Raw genomic sequence first — 19,492 nt, 5'->3', positions numbered from 1 at the left:
AGAGCAGCAAGCTGGGCATCGTAAAACTGATCAAACAGCTGTTTATTGTGGATTGGTGGGGCTCACTCATCTGTTTCATCTGTTCAGTAGGCAACATTGGAACAGCATATTCCCAATTCCATCACAATTGTGCAATCAGTCATCACACAGGGCAAATAATCAGCAACCGAGTTGCTGATGACAAATGAATGAGGCAGCACAGCAGGCAGCATTCACTTCCCAAACCTTCCCAAACCATGGTCACGCCTTTGATGAACAAATTATAACCACTGATCCCCCTGATGTGTGCAGTGCTCCTCCGCTTTATTTCCCTTGCCTATGCACACAACTCCTCAACACAAAAGTAGTATTGGAGGTTGAATGCTATTTTATGAACAGAAGAAAACATTTGAACAAAATGTATAAGCTTATGGCCATAAAGGCAACTGATTACTAGAGCCTGCCCTGGTCTATCCTTCACACTGGCAGTGAGCAACAATCCTAGGACAACTACAACAGGGACTGTTGGCTTTATGCATGTTCTCTATCACTTTATCAAGTTTTGTGTGACATTTTATCACATGGGCTGGTGAGTACGGGTGACAGAGCTCCTTGCAGCTGGAGTCAATTGGCCAATTCTGTTGTCTGTGAATGTCTGATGTTGAGTCACAAAGTCTTGCAAAAGTTTAAGCATCCTAAGAAGTTACCGTATTTTCTCGCGTAATCCTCGCGCTCGCATAATTCTTGCACTCCCCACATCGCCCAAAAAAAATACGATTTTTTTTTCCTCGAGTAATTATCGAACCCCCGAAAACTCCCGCAATGATGTCGTCTGCTCGTTCCAGCCACTGACGATGATAGCGGGCACTATCTGGCCCAATCTCTTAAGCATCAAGCGTACTATTGCACAAAGATTCAATCCATTCCAAGCCAAGTCGAAGTGGCCAGTGCGTGTTGCGGGGTGTTTTGTATGTTGTGTCAGTAATTTTGGCACATTATAGGGCGATACTGAAGCCACACAGCTGCTTCAAGTTGCAAGTGATAGATCATGCACTAAACAACGCCAACAGGGCCGCCGGTAGGCCCTTCGGAGCCTACGAGTTTTGTGTTCGCTACGGGTGACGGCAGCTGAAAGCCACAAAACCACGTTGGGCCTGCTGTGTGCTTAAAACTGGGATTGATGGTAAACTTTATTTCTTCAGAAGGAAACTGCGGACAATTCTGTTAAATAGCCATCAGCCCAATACTGACGTCCTACGGTTACCTTTTGAGGGCTCCTGTTGAGCGCCGACCGTTACCGCTACGCCCACAACGCCCACAAGCTTCGCATATGGTATTCTAATTCTCGACTATTTGCTTCCACTTTTTGTGTCTCAAATAAATGTTGCCTTGTGTTGAACCTCTGCTTTTATTGTTGAGGTAAGCTCTAATTATTTCTTCTTAAAGCTTGCTGTAAGTTGCTGGCGTGAGAATCCCGATTTGCGGTCACTTCGTTTTCTAGTTTTCCCCGCGTAATTCTCGCACCCCCCAACTTTGCATCAGTTTTCTGACAAAAAAAAAGTGCGAGGATTATGCGAGTAAATACGGTATATCCCAGCGATGCCTCTCTCACGTACACGAATAATACACTATGTGACGAATCTGTAAGCTGTTCTTGAAAAAAGTATTTACGTTCGGAAGATGTAGCATTTTTGTCTGTTTGGGAATTCACATTCTTTGTTTCTAGCTGCTGGAGAACTGCGTTACATTTTATGTTTTGCCTAATGACGCACAAATACTGCTGCAAAACTTTTAAAACTCTCAATAGATGGATGTTCTAAATAGGCTTAATCATTAAAGGAACTCAGGATGGCAGGCGAAGTTTGCACAAATGGGAGTGGTCGTTCTCTATCTAAATGTAGATCAGTAGACGATTCATACCCTAGCAGGTACTGTGCTCTCGTGGCTTACTTTGTGTTGAAGCAATAGACAGCACAAAGGTCACTTCATTCACTGAGCAGCTGTGTTCCCTTATGCCAGCATTTCGTAGAGTTATGCTAGATAGGATTCTAAAGGAGTTAGTTGTTAGCCTTACTTCATATAACATTAGAATTTTTTGCTTCCAGGAAAGCAGAAAACTGGACAAGTTGTTGCTATCGCACACATTGCTTTGCCCATGTGGGGAAACTGTGACCCTTTTTTTTGCTTTTTTTCACTCAGTACGTTATTGTTCATGAGTGCAGTTTGCTAGTTTGGCCATTTTTTAGGCAGGCAATCGGTTTTCGTTGTACTTGTTAGTGACCCTTTTTTTGGCTCTTTTTTTCACTCAGTACGTTATTGTTCGTGAGTGCAGTTTGCTAGTTTGGCCATTTTTCAGGCAGGCAATCTGTTTTCGTTGTACTTGTTAGTGATGATAGAATGCTCATGTTCAGCTAGAAGTGATTAAGGCAGTATATATTTTCGAACACTGAGAAGCAAAAAGCATGAATTTATTAAATTTACACAAAGGAGCACTTTGAATTAAGCAACTTTAAAATGCATTGAAGACATAGTGAGCCTACCAGAAATTTGAAATTCAATTAACCAAAAGTTAGAACTGTTGAGAGTCTTCTGTACAAATCTTGCCGCTCCAAGTGGCCCTTTAAATACATCATTGTAAACTTGCTTTGCTGTTTCCAGTAGCACATAGTATACTATTACATGCATTTTCAGAAAGAGAGTTTTCATAAAATTGCACAGACAAGGGGCAAATATAACCCAGAAACAAACATTAGTTTCACTTTCACTATTTATTTATGGTCAATGCCTGTATCTCTTTCACATTGTGTGGGGTGACCCACAGGGGGCGGTATGTTGTATGTGATATGAAGGACATGACATGTGTTTAAGATGTCCATGATATGTTGCTCTCAAGTTAAGTTCTCCTAGGCTTAGCATATTTAATTACAGCAGAGGGGCCAAAGCATTTGCATTGAAACTGACTGAAGTCCTTATTTTCACTGCAGAACGACCATGTGCAGCAGCTTTGAGGCGGGTTACGCCTGGTCTGATTGGTAAGTGGTTTTATCTACATTGTGTGGCTAAGTGCTAATTTACTTACAGTGCAAGTCTGTTGTACTGAAGCCACAGTCAATGAAAAAAAAAATGCAATGCTTGCACGGAACGCACAGCACAGTCACAGCAAAAGCTGGAAGAGCGGCCTTTCTAGAGCCTTTTTTAAATCAACACTGTTTGGGCCACTACTACAAGCACACTTGCATGGTATGCAACACACCATAAATTATCATTAATTTTTGTGTAGTGGGTAAGTATCCACTATGCCATTATGTATTCCTCATTCTTTGAAAAAGCGTAGTACCCACTACACATTCATGAAGCATTATGTGCATTTTGTTGATGCTGTGGCTGACCATGATGAAGAATTATGCCTGTGGTTTTTGTAATGCCTTGGAGCACTCAACGACCCACTCATTAGAGAATTGGCATTGTAGGATGCCTGGTTGTCACTTTGCTATAGTGAAACCTCATTAAACTGTAGTTGGCCGGAGCTCGGAAAAAGTAGGTACTAAACAGTAGTACTGCTTTACCGAAATAGCGTCAGGTTGCCCACTTGCCTGTCAAAAAAAAAAAACCCTCAGGGAGTGCAATGAAAGAACAAAAAACATGCAGTAATTTATTAACTTCACGTGACAAAACCTGTTATCTTCATTGGGTGATGCAGCGGCCTTGCAGCAACGACAGCGGCCTCCAAATCACTTACGCTGCGAGCTAGCTTTTCCTCCAGCCCCCTCTTCTCGGCAAACACCCACATGACACTGAATCAATGCGCAGCTTCAGCCACTGTCGGACCTGGATCACCCGTGTTGTCGCTTTCTGTGTCATCCTCATCACTATCATTTGGCGACACTTTGACACTGAGGCAACAAGAGCTTCGTCGAACATGTCCGGAGATGTCTGCAAATCGCTGTCTGCGTCTCTGAAGTCAGGGAAAGAAGTGCCTTTCGTAACGCCCCGCCGCTCCAGCACTTCAGCTAGCAGAGTTTCGCAAGCTTGGTTTACGATGTCTGAAGTCTGGTCGATGGTGCTACTAGCGTCATCTGCATCGCCCGCACACACAGTGAATCCTGCATGCTTGAATCAACTTTGAACTGTCGTTGCTTCAGCCTGCCTCCACGAGTATTCGAGCAGGTGAATCACGCCAATAAGGTCGGTGGAGAATAATTTGCCACATTCAATGGCGAGAAATTCTGCACAGCAGATTCTTCTTGTAGAGCTGTTTTGCAGCTTGAATGATGCCTTGGTCCAAGGGCTGGGAAATCACTGTTGTGTTTGGTGGCGGAAACGCCAACTTCACAACCGTCAGGTTGTCCAGGGTGACATGCACCGAAACGTTGTCTAAAATAATAACAACTCTTCTGTTCGTAGCCACCAAACAACGATCAATGAAGCGCACATACTCCTCAAAGAGTTTTGCAGTCATCCATGCCTTGATAATGCTGCGGTAGATGACCCATGATGGCAATCGGGCACCTTTAAAACATCTTGGCTTTGTCAACTTTCCAATCACAAGAAGCAGAGCTTTGTCGGTTTCAGTCATGTTTACGCAAAACGCCGCTGATATTCTGTCCTTCACGTGCTTCCCGCCGGTACACGTCTCGCCTTTGAACGCGAGTGTTTTGTCTGGTAGCAGCTTAAAGAATAGCGCCGATTCATCCATGTTTAAGATTTCATCAGGTGCGTAGTCTTCCAAGATGTTCTTCAGCTGACCATTTTGCCACTGCTCTGCGCCATCCACGTCAGCAGGAGCACCTTCTCCCAAGACAGTCCTCGCGGTAATGCTGTGCCTCGCCTTAAATCTGGCCGGCCAGCCATTGCTGCACACAAAGTTGTCATGATTGAGCTGCGAGGCAAAAACCAGGGCCTTCTCCACGAGCAGGGGTCCATTAATAGGCAAATTTTTCAACCTGGTGCAGCTTTTACCCACTTGACCAGCCCTTCCTCTACTTCCGAAAACGACGAACCGCATAGCCGGTACCTTTTCGCAGTTGCAGCAGCACTGCCGAGCTGCTTCTCTCTGTAATTCCAAATTCCACACACCGTGGTTAATGGCAGGTCCTTTTCGCATGCCAGCACCAATTTTTTCGTGCCACGTTCAATAGCACGAATGATGTCCAATTTCTCCTCTATTTTCGGCACTCGGCTGCGGCGGCGGCGTTTCCGATGGAGGCGGAAACGTTGCAGGACCCGTGTGCTCAGATTTGGGTGCACATTAAAGAACCCCAGGTGGTCGGAATTTTTGATGCCCTCCACTACGGCGTCTCTCATAATCATATGGTGGTTTTGGGACGTTAAACCCCACGTATCTATCATCAATTATTTTCGGCACTCGATGCTTGTGTCTTAGCTTCAGCATGAGGCAAGTATGAAGCAGCACAAGCACACATACACAACATGTGAAAAATGACGCTCCTACAGCTCTCGTGTACAGCACGGAACAACCAGAGAACTAGTATGCACGGTGCCGAAGGAACAAGGAAAGCAAAGCAAGTGCACACAATGTTTGCGTGTTTGTGCAAAGCACCATCGCATGGACAACCCCAGAAGCTTAGTCGGCCGAGTGCTGAACTTCCAATTTCGGAGACCACGTAATTCTTATTGGGGAAAAAATCTAAAAGATGGCGCTCATCAACACAGCCGCCATGATAATCAACACAAACAAGCGAAGCGTGTTTCGATCTTTGGGGCTTCCTGTTCTTTCGGGACGCCGACATGCCACGGCGAGTGCGCAACGATAATTGTAAAAACTACTTATTAAACGATACATATGTGATAAGCTGGTACGGTTTATGCGGATACAAAATGCATTATGTTCAATGGCCGCCGAGTCGGGGTATTGACTTTACTACTTTTAAAACGAAACTACTGTTTAAGCGGGTATGGTTTAACTAGGTTTCACTGTATTCTAAAACGCTTTATTTCACATGTCAAGCGATTGCTTACCCGACATGAAGCCTGCATAGGGTCAGTTTGCAATGGTCTTAAAAGCATGCGCGTAGCTCAGTGTTAGAGTACAGTGGTCCCACGCAAAATGCCTAGGTGCGATTCCCATTCTGCCCTTTTTTTTACGCGTGATAGTGATTACAGACACCGGCGGCTGCGCACAACTACGGCACCAGAATCGGCCCTTGTTGTGATCTCATAACAGCTTTCGCTGTAACATATATTCATTGCAGGCATATTAAGTATAGACATATATTTATCACTTTATGATACCAGCAAAAAAGCTTTTTGGGTGTGCTTTTTTTAAGTCTGTAATTATTACGTTGAGGTTTGACTGTAGTAGCATGTTGCTCATGCTCATTATTTTCTGTGCGCTATACAGTCCGGATTTTCTAGTTTGTGCATTGCTTTGTTTAGCTAGAGCAGATGTTCTAAGTTGAGGTGCGTAAATGTTTCGAATCGAATTCAACAATATCTAATAGAATAATTTTATTCGACTTTCGAATAGCTACTATTCAAAGTTTCCAATAATTTGACAGGATGAATATCTAAGATGTGGCAAATGCCCATGGTGCTACTTTGTTTGGGTGGGGTTGTTGAAACAAGCGTTAACATTGTTACAGTGGGTATTTTTTTTCAAAACAGTTTCAAAATCCAGAGCTGTGCTTGAAGTCGTCGAAAAGCCATCCAGCAAGGAAGTACAGTCTGGGAGAATGCGAACTGCTAGTGTAAACTATTTATCAGCACACTGAGCTCAGGCCTTATTGTGAAGGTTTTCAAAAATTGTTCAGTGAGCTCCAGATCTCACACAAAGATGATCGATCTAAATACTAGAAAAAGGGAGCTGTACTCTATTCAGGTATTGCCTAAATTACTTTTCGTTAGCTCCCCATCCTTGCTGCAGAAACCGTCAGTTAGCACATGTTTTCAGCTGAAGACAACACCATAACACTAAAGTAAGAGAGCCTGAGAGCAGGTCTTGTGGAATACAGTCGAACCCCGCTACAACGAAGCTGAAGGGGCGTGGAAAAAATTTCGTTTAAGCGAAAATTTCGTTGCAGTGAAATCGAGAAAATATAGCCGTTCTGAACTAGCAAAACAAAAGAACGTTTATTCTCAAAATTCAAAAAGTGTCTGCTGCTTTTTATTCTATCCCAGCAGCGTCACAACACGATTCTATGCACTCATGCATAGCGAGGCCATAATGAAAAGCACGCTGAAACAATGACTACAACTGCTTTCGTGAACGAACCTAGCAGTTGCACTAACGCGTTGACACCAGCAGCTGTCCGCTGTCTAAACACTGAGATGGCAGCAGGGTATTGTGGAGCGGTGACTTTTGTCTTATTTTATGCCATTTTTATCATCCATCACACTCGGCTAGCTGATTTTGTTGATAATGTAGACGAACAGCCGCTCTGATTAGTTATCACACTGGCCAAGCGCAAACAAAATGATAGGCATTGGAATCAGAAAAGGCATCGTTCCGCAGATGCACCCAGCAGCTGCGCGAAGGAAACCATGAACTAAGCAACTGAGCTTCAGCTTCGGATTGTCTGTGGCTGTACAGTAAACCCAATGCTTAATATTTTGATGCATTTTTAGAACCGGAAAATACGTCGACAAAGTCTAAAACACGCATTGCCACCACCAAAAATCATCGCTGTTCAGCAAGCATGGGTGCCGCCATTGCTCGATGGCGATGGCGATGGCGGCAAAAGCAGGGCAGTCTCATTGCCATCGCTGTCGAGCAATGGCAGCGCCCATGCTTGCTGAACAGCAATGGTTTTTGGTAGCGCCAACGCGTGTTTTAGACTTCGTCAACGTATTTTCAGGTTCTGAAAATGCATCAAAATGTTAAAGATTAGGTTTACTGTATAGCAATAAATGTCTGAGCCTGGAATGGCATCGTGAAACTTCGTTGAAGCGGGACGGCAGAAGAAAAAGTGTGCGTTGTGGCGACAATATTTATGCATTGACTCCTATGGACTGTTGACGGAGAATTGTGAATTTTTCGTTGTAGCGGGAATTTCATTGTAGCGGGGTTCGACTGTAGCTTGTGTTTCTGTTTGACAATCAGTAGTCTTTTGGTAGCAGTCCCTCGGCACGTTATGCACTTAAATACATGAGCAGATTTCATTTCTGTGCTCTTTCTTTCATTTTTCAATAAAATCTTTTGTATTCAATATTAATTATTTTGGCCACAATTTGGCACTGTTTCGATTCACATTACATGTGATGAAATTTCACTGTTCGCACACCCCCAGTTTTGGGCAAAGTGAGTTACGTATTAAAATCCTGTGAGTAACTTGAATTTGTCAGCTTTCGCCATCTCACTTTGGCATCAAATACAGTAGAATCTCGATGATACAAATTCGAAGGGAACATGCAAAATAATCGTATCATCCCAAATTTCTATGAACCAAAACAAGATACAGGTGATCATGAAGATGAATGATAACTTTATTTCGATCAACTACTACTTGCTGAAAAAGTCCATAATCTTTTGCACATTCCTGCTTTCGCCGTCCTTTAAGAACACCACCTGAAAGCCACAAAACCGTGCCGTGATTTCTTCACTCACGTTGCCGGCGCTTACGGTGCAGCGCAGGACATCGAGAGCATGGTGGTTTTCCAACGTCGACGGCAGGTCAAACACGTCGGCGTCTTCACCGTCACTGTTGGACTCTGTTGCCTTAATCTTGTCAACCGGTTCTTCAATAGATCGCAGCCCACAGGTCGCAAGGTTATCATCTGCACTAACGAAGTCTCTCGCCCAAGCTTCAGTTTCGAGATTCTTCGACCCCTCGATGTGCAAATCAGCGTCAGGTTCTTTGTTATCTCCTGTCGGAGCCGCATCTTGTCCCAAAAAAAATCCGCACTTGCGAAAACAGTTCGTGCATCGTGTCCTGCGTCACATTATCCCAGAAAATCGGAAGGAAATGCAGCGCATCCAGCCGACTAATCTTCAAGTTTTCATCCGTGCGCTCGATTTCGCCAGAAGCCTCCGCACACGCGATCCTTTAAAATGATGTTTTACATTTCGAATTATTCTCATGTCTAGCAGCTGTAGACGGCTTGTCATATTTATGACATGGCAACATTGTCAAATTTCAAGTCTTTTGAATGGGCTGAACACTGGTCGACGAAAATCAAATTTTTTGTTTTTTGCGGCCATTTTTCGGTCCAAAGTTGTCAGAAACTCGCGGAAAAACTCTGATGACATCCATGCTTTTTTTTTTCCTATGTACAAGCAAAGCAAACGTCCTGCTGATAGGAAGCACCTTGGTTGCTTTGATTTGCCTCTGACAGTAAGCTGTATTTTTTTTAGCTGTCGGTATTTATGCAAAAAAGCATGGTGACACACTTCTTACTTTTTTTACCACCCTGGCAAGCCTGGCCCTTCACACACAGGCTCCTCTCTGGCTGAAGGTTGAAAAAGTGTCCTGCCTCGTCAGGGTTGAATATGTCACTCGGTGCGTAGTTCGAAATCAGAGCCGGCAGCATGTTGAGCCAGTCGTTCAGCTGTGACTCGTCCCCTTTTTTTGCTTCACAGCTGACAACTCTGTAAACTAATCTGTGCCATTCTTTGAAATGGTGCAGCCATCCGCCGGAAGCTTGGAAGTTGTCGATGCCTAGAGGAAGCGCTATGTTGTTTGCCTTTTCGCGTAGCACCTTGCCGTCACTTCGCGAAACCACGCAAGCAAAACGTCTTTCAGCTTTGCTTGTGTGGCCGTCTTCGCCTGCTTCACGCTCGTACCAAAGTACGGGGCATTTATCAAGATTGCTTCTTGCTGCCCAACAATAGTGCAGAGAGTCAACAGAACTATGCCTAACTCTTTTGCCAAGTCAGTGGGCTTTTTCTTGGGTTCTTCGTCGACCTTTCTGAGAATTTCGATTTTCTCCTTGAAAGAAAGGGCCTTCTGCTTCCTAGACATAACTGAAAGGTGACACCGAAACAGGCGTGGTTTGGTCATATTTTAGTTGGGATGGCCGTTTTTCTGTGCAACTAACGATGCGAGCTGTTTTGGCTATCGGAGCGTGGCTGACTATCTTCCTAGTTTGGCAGCTCTATCCCGAACGTAATGAGAGCGTGAAACGTGAGGTGGAGGTTGGGAGTGAACAAAGAGCCAACCAAGGGAAAACCAGGAGGTGAGCCAAGTGTGTGAGACCGGGAATAAGCTGTTCTTATGCGTGAAGACTAATGTTGACTCTTCGAGTCATCGTTGCATAGCTCTGTATTTTCACCATGCGTCAGCTTGTCTACCGTGAACATGGCTTCCTTATGACATGAATGGTGAGCGTTAGGAGCACTTGAAGAACATCGTGGTAGAAAACCGGGTGGTGGACCATATATGCGAGACGAAGCATGAGGGGCATCAGTAGGGTGAGCAACGTCTCGTGTTATATGTTGGAGCGCGACTTTGAAAATGCCGACTTCTGTGCAGAAGAGAAACTTGGTGGAAAGCTATGTCTTAAGAAAAGAGCGTGAGCTGTGGCAGCTGAGGAGGATTGTCTCCAGATCGCTTATAATAAGGAAATCCTTGTCATAGTCATTAAAAGGAGCAACCATCTCTTCTCTTCTCTTTATGCATGATTCACCGTTTTCAAATATGTGCATGAAGTATAACTAAAAGGCCTCACCGGAGATGTAGTCAGTAAAGTTGGTGATCATCTCCCGTTCTCACCGAGATGCAGCAGCAGCGTGAAGCTCGAACAGGTCAAACCAGTCTTGTATGGGTCCATCGTCCGCTGCTCCAGTGTACTTGGGGATGGGAAGGTCAGTCGATGGTTCCATCATGATGCTTGTCAATGTGTGCAGCTAGGATATGCTTTTGTAATTCGTTTATCGTCAGGGCGTCTTATTGAAAACGTTGATGATGTGTGGCAGATGAAGCGGCAGGTAGGTCTTCATCTTGTCTAGAAGTGAGATGTGGCTTGGCTCATGCGCCATGTTTATTCCATTCTCACATCTTCCTTGTCTGCTTCTACAATCAGTTACTGCCTTCCTATGTCACATATATGTATATATATTTATTGTGTGTGTGATGTGGTATTTTTCCAAATTAAACAGTGTATCGTTTAAGTGTTGTTGGTTAGAGAAATTACTCTGAAAGCATGCTGGCACTTGTTTCAATATCAAATTTAGTTTAGACAATAAGCAGAGGTGTTTGTCTAAGGTGTTCGAAGCTCAATAATATTGTGCAAGTTTTCAGTTGTAGAAAATAAAAAACACTCATAAATAATACAATAAATATCTGTTATAAGACTCAATTTCACGCCAGCTCAGTATTGATTGACAACTCTGATACTGTCAAAAAAAAAAATTCACCTTTTCTGATTGAATCTAATGCCAACTAAATATTCATGAGTGCGAAATGAAAAAAACTTGCATGCCCCTGGGTTGATGATTGGAAAAAAATAGAGGGAGGCATGCACAATATGCAATTTTACAATGACATTTGGTCCAGAGCTGTTAGCTACGCAAGCTTGATCTGTACAAAGTAGCTTCAGCTAGTCGAGATCTAAATATTTTCATGTTTTCTCACTGTTTAAACTTCTCCTGGTTGACATGCAACTCAAGATCTGTTCCTTTTATTTCCTGCACCCACAGTCATAGGCCTGAAGCACGCAAAAAAAAAACATGGTACAGCTATCCTCAGTGCACAAAATAACTTTCCCTTGAAGTGAGCGTTCAATATAACAACAGCACATCACCGATTGCGCTTCAGAAGAGAGCAAGTAGGACGTGAACAGCTCAGTAATGCACGAAAGCATCTCACACGAGCTCACAATAAAATGTGCTTCACTTCCATTATGTGATGAGGATGACACTGTATTTTATGCCGGTGTCACACAGTCACTTTTGGTCGTGACCAGGCCGGATCCCAATAAAATTTTACAGTCACAGTTGTCTTCCTTACGCTAGCTGTGGAAGAGAGCCAGGCAGTGTTGAGAAATTGAGTCCTGATTGGGCTCGATTATGATGAACCATGCATTATGGGACACCGGCATGATTATCCTGACGGCATTCTTTTGCTTTTACGTCAAGCCAATTTTCTAACTCGATTTATCAGAAAGAAGATGTGCATTTTTTTAAGTTGAGCATAAACATTTGCTCACAACTGCTTCATTTAAATGCTTAAGTGCCATTTCCAAAAATACTTTGATGTATTTTCCTTCGACAAGTGCAGGGTTGTGCTGCAGGCACGATTATTCATGTGGTAGGTACCCATTTTTTGAGCAAGGCTTAAGTGCCAGCATCTCTATTCTTAGTTTATTTATTATATGACATTAGGATTACATGGCAGTTTTGCGTGGTCTCCTCAAAGTTGTATATAATCATGGTTCCACTCTAGTTGTTTGGAGCTGTTGCTTCACTTGCATATAAAAAAAACATTTCTCTTCAATAATGATGCAGGGGCGTACATCCCACAGTGTGACGAGGAGGGTTACTTCTTACCAGCCCAGTGCCACAGCAGCGCTGGCATGTGCTGGTGCGTTGACCGTCATGGCGCCGAGTTTGCCAACACACGCCGGAGAGACCGGCCCGACTGTGGTACGTATGCTACAGTGAACCAGTGTCATTCAAAAATAATCACACTCAAAGGGAAACTAAAGGCAAATATCAAGTTACATCAGGGTGAAAAATCAATACTTAAGAGCATCTAGAACATTATCTACAGCAGTGCTGTACGAATCAAGAAATTTAAGTAATTCTGCGACACCATATTTGCCACGAGTGGGACATTTTTAAATGATCCCAGTGGCATCAAGACTCCAGAGTACAACTATTCATTAGTAATTAAACGACTTGCAATAAAAAAAGAACTTTTCATGGTTTGCAGCCCATAATAAAAAGCTGTTTTTTTTTGTCTGTTTCTGTTTGATTCATGGAAAAAAAAAAACTGATTGCTATTGGGAACGGCAAGGGTGGTTCAAAAGTTCTCTTTTTGCTGAACTGGGTTTTGCTCTTGCGGTCCCATCTCAGTGGTAGTTTTGATATCGCGTACGGCTGGGTCGTCTTTGCACGCTCACGAAAGTCGCTGTGACAGAAAGTTTGACAAAATGCCACGTGCATGTTATGCTGTCGGGTGCCCGAATGGTGAATGCCACTGGAGCTGCAGCAAAGTAATCGACATGACTTACCATTGGGTGCTGCCAAACAAACCCCTACCCTTGAAGTAGCTGAATGGCATGCCTCTGCACCTATGTGCAAAACAGCCAAAAAAATATGCATGTGGGCTTTCTGCACTTTTGTGCAAAGGATTATATCTACCACAACTTCAGGGAGGCTTGCAATGTACCCTAGCTTCACAGTAAAGGCGGGCAACGTTGCACAAGGCAACTGATATGTCAGGCGGCCATTCAAGCGAGTGATTTGAAGTGCGCCAGCACCGCGTGGACCTCTAAAATGCTATTTTATTTCAAAATAAGCATTTCCTTGGCATCAAAATGGCACTAAGAGACCACTATTTTAACTGTTAATGTCAACTCACTATTTGTATTTAGTGTCCCTTAAGTTGTATTGCAAAATTGTTCATTCAGGCATTTCTTCCAATCTTGTGATATTCAAATTAACAAGCTTTTACTGTGTTCAATTTTAAAACATGCACACACACCCTAAATCTGAAGCATTTATTGTTGACCTGTCCCACAAGCTGTATGCAGCATGTTCAGAGTGAATTGAAGGCACGTTAGTCTTACAGATTTTGGTAGATTTTGAATTGAAGTCATATTAATGAAATCAAGTGCTAATACTTTTTAGCATCAACAAAATATGCTGTCCCACCTGCACAGATTGTCAGCTGATGCAAAATTTAGTTGAACCATAGTATATCAAGAATTACTGTCTTTGCAGAATCGCTGATGAACAAAACCAACCGTGACAAGTCGCTTGAAGATGACACAGAAGAGGACAGCGACGAAGTTAAGGACAAGTATGAAGGATCGGGAGACCGCATTCAGGACTTCTGAACATCCTTCTCAAAGAATGGCCGTTTGGGTCTCACCCGTTCCTTTGCCCCTCCCCCTTTACAATTCATCACCGTTTCTCCTTGATGCACCCGCTTGTTCTGTCGGTGATAGCAAGTGCAATAGTCTGGGCCTCGTCTCTTCTGATTTACAGCCAGGAACAAAAAAAGAAAGAAAAGAAAAAAATTGGGCTGTGATTGTCAAAAGGACTTGCATTTGTCTTCAACAGTTGTCCTTTCGAGTGTGTTTAATGTGAGAACTGACAGCAGTAGTGGTTCTAATATGGAAACATTGGCTTTACTTCTTGCAAGCTGCAGGTTTGTCTTTCATCAAAGGTGCCCTATGTTTTATTGTTACAATTGAAAAATCGTTTTTCTCGGTGGAACTGAGAACATTTTTGTTATTGTTACATTCAAGAAGTTGCAGCAGCGTAACTCAGCTGTCTCGGCAAATGGTCAAAATTTATTATTTGTTACCTCACCTTTTTAGTGTGGACTTCTTAGAAGTAATAATTGGCAGGTAAGAATTGTGCAAGGATGGTGTGCCGTTATATGTGATGTACAAGATTCTTTACAGTTTTTATTATTCGCACTGTTATGTTGCATTGTCGTAATCACCTTTATTTTGCAAGCTGTTACAGATAGGCTCAAAGCATCTGGTTTGAAGGTACGTACATACACTCTGTTAACCTATATATGCATTTTATTTACTCTGGGCTACTTACAATTGTCAGTGCTGATGATTTCAGCATGGTTCGCTCATTTCGTGGTTGCTTCTCTTACAATAATCTGAGCAACAATGTCTTAATTTTAGAGCATGGTTTAGTTATGTATTTACCTAGTTTCATCGTATCCTAGAGCGCAGGGAAGGACAAATGGGGCTACTTAAAGCTATTAAAATACCCAAGGCTGGCTTTTACAAAGCTTGTAGTGTATATTTTGGGTATGCCTGTTTGAAGCTAGGGCATACAAATGTCTTTTAAAAACTTGTTTACTGTATTTTTTTAAATATGTGCTGTGCTCTACGGGAATACTCTTATAGTTTTGTCCATATTTGTCAACAGTGTATTTATTATTAAGCAAGTATAACATTAATGACTGGCACATGTTTAATGCTTTGCTTTTATGTGACCCTTAGTTTTATTAACACCCTATGTCACAATTTTTTGGTTTTTGTTGATTCTCCTTATTTTTCAAAAGGCTTAATTATGTCATGTGGTGGAGCCTATTTTGCTTACTCTGTGGACCCATGTGTTTATAATGTGCCATTGTTGCTTTCCTTGTTTTGTTTGTTCACATTCTTAATGTTCCTGAGTCATAATATGCTTATGTTTGTGTACACCGAAAAAGTGTGAGTCTTTTAGCTACCTATGTTTGGTAGAATTCGCACAAAGCCAACAGAATCCATGTCTTCCATTTAAGTTGAGTGCCACATGTATTATCTTTGTTGAAGGTGTGTTTGTTCAGCTTTGTGTTTCAGCCTATGAGAATATCGGTGGCTCTCATTGATGCTTATTTTCTATAACAGTCACAAGCTTCTACAGTGTTGTGTTTGCATTTTATGGTTGTTTATGGGGAAGGATTTTGGACTGAAGCTGGAAAGAAAGGTGTAAATGCAGTTCTAACTACTTTTGAATCTCGCTTGTTTCACAGCAACGGGCTTATAAGATTGCACACGCCTATTAGTAAGCTGTGCTCCAGGATGCCGATTCAGTGATTGTACAAAGTCTTCTGTGATAATAGGCCAGATTTGACCGCAGTGGTTTGCCGAATCTCATATTCTTTCTTGCACATACACCAATATTACATCCTTTAGTAACTGTACAATCTTTTAGTTAGGATCACCTTGTGTTGATCTGGTGTATACAAGACTGATTCAAATGACTGCATGGGGCATGGGGGCGAATTCACAAGATGCTTGCTTCGATTGTGCTAATATTAGCATGCATCAATATAGCTGGCATCAACTTTTTTTTTCTGAACAGTTGTTTGCGTATGAGAAATTTTATGTAAGCAATGTAATTTTCAGGCTGATAATTTTTCCATTCAGTATTATCATTCCTTGAGCATTTAGTAGAGAATTTCAAACGCAAGTCTGTGAGGACAGCTCTAGCTTTCTGTATATATTTATTTAAATTCAGAGTCCTTCTCATGAATCAGTTTGTCTTTTTTTGTCTTTTTGTTCAAAACGCTTAAATTAAACAGTTTCATTTATGCCTTTCGATTCTCATTTTTATTATCAATAAATTTACCTGTTATCAACATTCTGTTTATCAGGATATGGTTCCATGCCAGCAGTCAGCCTGACCAGCTAAACTGTGCAGTTTGAAACATGCTAAGGCACAAGAATTTGAAAACTCTCAAGTATTAATCTCATAGTGATTATGTTACGAAACAGTGATGTCTGTTTAATATTTTTTTATTTATTTGATACTGTCAACCTCGTGCTTGGGGTCATTACAGGGAGGGTGTGACAAAGTACATAACGTTCGCACAAAAAAGAAAAATTCAAAAGCACATATAAATACGAGATAAATAACCAACAACAGAAAAATAAGAAACAAACAACATTGACTATACACATAAAAATCAACAAATAAATGCTCACAACAGAATTTTGCACACATCACTACAAAGTAAACTGTAATGCATTTTCAAAAATCACTGACGTTGTTTGTTGCACAACTGCATTGGGTAAACTATTCCACATATCTATTGTGTCTGGGAAAAAGGAGTGGCGGAAAGCATTTGTGCGTGTGAAATAAGGTTGAATTGCTCTACTATTATTAAGACGATCACATCGCCTTCCAGGGGGCTGAAGATATAAATTCTTATTTATTTTTGTTTGTCCACTTATAATCTTCAAAAGAAATTGGAGGCGATGTTTGCACCTGCGATATCCCAAACACTCAAGCTCACAGGACTTTAACAAAGCTGCGACTGAGTGTGTGTGTCGGTATCTACCGCATGTGAAACGGACTGCTAATTTTTGTATTCTTTCAATTTTTGTCCACAACACCTTCTGGTGAGGCGACAACACAATACTAGCATACTCCAAGACAAAAAAACTGTATTTCCTAAAGAAAAAACTGAAACATGCCACACCTGATGTAAAACTAACTGCTTACAAAACATTCATACTGAATGACGTATGAATGTTTTGTAAGCAGTTAGTTTTTTCTTTAGGAAATACAGTTTTTTGTTTGCCTTAGAACAGATGTTTGCCTTAGAACAGATGATAAGCGAGTACCATTTCAATGTGTGCATAATACTAACTCCTAGGTACGTATTTGAAACAAGCGGCATTATTTAAAAGGTGACTTCCGATGTGATACATTCCCGCCCTCTAGAGTGGATATGAGTAAATGTTGTCTTGCTATAGTTTATTTTCTTGTCCCATATTATACACCACTGATCTAATGCCTGTAAGCGCCTGTTCAGATTAAGTTGGTCACCTTCGCAAGTAACGGGGGAATAAATCAAGCAGTCATCTGCAAAACGTTTCATTTTAATAGGAGCCTCAACTATTTAACATAGATTATTAAAAAATATCAGAAAAAGAATTTGTCCTAAAACAGATCTTAGGGGAACGCCCGAGTACATGGCCAGTGGTCTTGAAGTGTAATTTTCTATATAATATTAGTAAATATCTTGCATATAGACAACTTTGCCTTAAAGTCTGTTCACCTACCAATGTGCCCATAGAAAATGGAATGAAGGCATGTTGTATGCTAAGCTTTTTTTTTATATTATAAATCATATATATTATGTTTCACTATAAGGTTAGGGTTAGTGATCAGAGAATTTATTAGTGCATTATTCTGAGGGCACTATAAATAACTTTTTTTAGGCACGAAAAGCATGTTTCATGTATAATTTCTCTTAATAACTTCTTCCATAGTGTATTGCACAAGTGTTGTATGCTAATCTGTTTTAGACAAACATTGATTACCTTGTCAAAGACCTGAGTTTATATTTGAAGCTTTCAAATTGCTTGTCATGCAAGATGCTTGCCGTATGCATTTATGGGCATGGATGGTAATAATGGCATCATTAACCTTGAATCAGCTTTATGCACTTTCAAGTTTCTAATGTGTATCTCTCGAGCCCGTTGCTTGTGGAACAAACCTTCGGTGCACATTTGGAGTTTCTTTTTTTTTTTTATGTGTGGAAGCAGAAGGTACATTCCAGTGAAGACTGAAAGAAACTGCTGCCGTTGGTATAAGAGTGCATAGATTTTGAGGGCTGGTATGTTGGCTGGTAAGTTTGCTATGGCCTTTGTTTATTGTTCCCTGGCTTGGCTTGATGTCTCTATATTCATTTTCCTTCACTTGTGTGCAGAAGGCATAGCAGAAAAAGTGAGAACTGCCTTAGTGATAGACCTTTACCTTTTTTGTGCATGCTGTTTGTTCTTTGGCCGTATGAGCAGGAACTACTATGAGCCTTTGTGTGAAATCTTCATGTTCTGTACACATGTTTTCAGCACTTACAGCACCTACAGAATTAGCGCATGTGCAGAATTTTAGTGTGGGCAGGCTATTTGTGATCTGTGCACCTGTTTTACTGCATTTCCTGTCCCTCCGTCTTGACCTCCAAGGCTGGGGGATGACTTTTGAGGGTGTACAATTGTGTTCTCAAAAGTCTTGTGTTGGTGTTCCAATCTGCTCAGAAGCTGAGCATAGTCTGACAAAGCAGATGCTGTTGTATTTCTCATTGTTTTTGTGACCCTTAGATACAGGTTTGAAACTGTAAAATATTGAAAAGTGAGAATGCCAAAAAAAAAATCCACTTAAGCCCAGTATTCAAAACAGCAATTTTTCAATGTATGCCAACCACCACTAGCAAAAAGCTGGGAACTGTATCATTGTTGTGCTGTCAAGTCCTTTATGTGGCCGAGCTGATGTTCGGCTGAAACAAGGGGACCCGTACGTTTTGCTGTTATTACTGTTAAAATGCCAATGCTTGTCTCTGGCTTAGCTGTCTGAAATATGTGAAAATCTTCTTTGAGCAAATTTTGTGATGTCGAAACTGCACAAAGAAAGTTGCACCAAGTGTCTGCGAGTATTCTCAAGCATACTTCATTCTCTTCTGTTTTTGGCTGCCAATATTGTGTGATGCCTTAAGTTTTGCTTGCAATTGGCATGGTCTGTCTAGGGCACATAGTGAACGTGGAAAGTAGTGTATTGCCATTTTTCTCTACTTAATGGAAGTTGCTTGGGACATTTTATCAGACGAGTGACTCGAAGGATTAGTCCTGGGCTTAATGGGACTAGTGGATGGTAGTCCACAATGCATAACTAGCATCTTTGTTTAACAAAGTGTAGCAGTACAAATGTCTTCTTTTCTTATAAGTGCCATCCGATGTTTTTCTGTATGCATTTATGCCACATGTATTTACTACTTGCATATGGTCATGGTAACCATTATGTAACAATGTTTTTGTAGGCTGTGATGAATAAAGTACTACTACGAGACGTACATTATGTAGTGTATGACCTAGTGTATGTGTAATCCATACAATGAAAAGTAATTTGTATACAGGTATAAGCCATTGCACAAAC

The 19,492-nt window shown here is 41.7% G+C and overlaps 1 protein-coding gene across 2 annotated transcripts in view; it reads left to right on the top strand.

The window, feature by feature from the left end:
* The window catches only part of Cow (Proteoglycan Cow), a 61,290-nt gene extending 46,999 nt beyond the window's left edge, over positions 1 to 14,291 (top strand). For both annotated transcript variants that reach the window (XM_037413681.2, XM_037413680.2), the window contains exons 9-11: positions 2,964 to 3,011; positions 12,380 to 12,517; positions 13,820 to 14,291. In XM_037413681.2, the coding sequence (XP_037269578.1) occupies positions 2,964 to 3,011; positions 12,380 to 12,517; positions 13,820 to 13,935 (302 nt within the window). In that variant the 3' untranslated portion in view covers positions 13,936 to 14,291. The remainder of the gene's footprint in view (positions 1 to 2,963; positions 3,012 to 12,379; positions 12,518 to 13,819) is intronic.
* Positions 14,292 to 19,492: the final 5,201 nt, after the last annotated feature.

This window comes from Rhipicephalus microplus, chromosome X (assembly GCF_043290135.1).
Source record: "Rhipicephalus microplus isolate Deutch F79 chromosome X, USDA_Rmic, whole genome shotgun sequence".
Lineage (NCBI taxonomy): Eukaryota > Metazoa > Arthropoda > Arachnida > Ixodida > Ixodidae > Rhipicephalus > Rhipicephalus microplus.
Note: the sequence above shows the minus strand (reverse complement) of the source record. Positions and strands in the feature narration are given on the sequence as shown.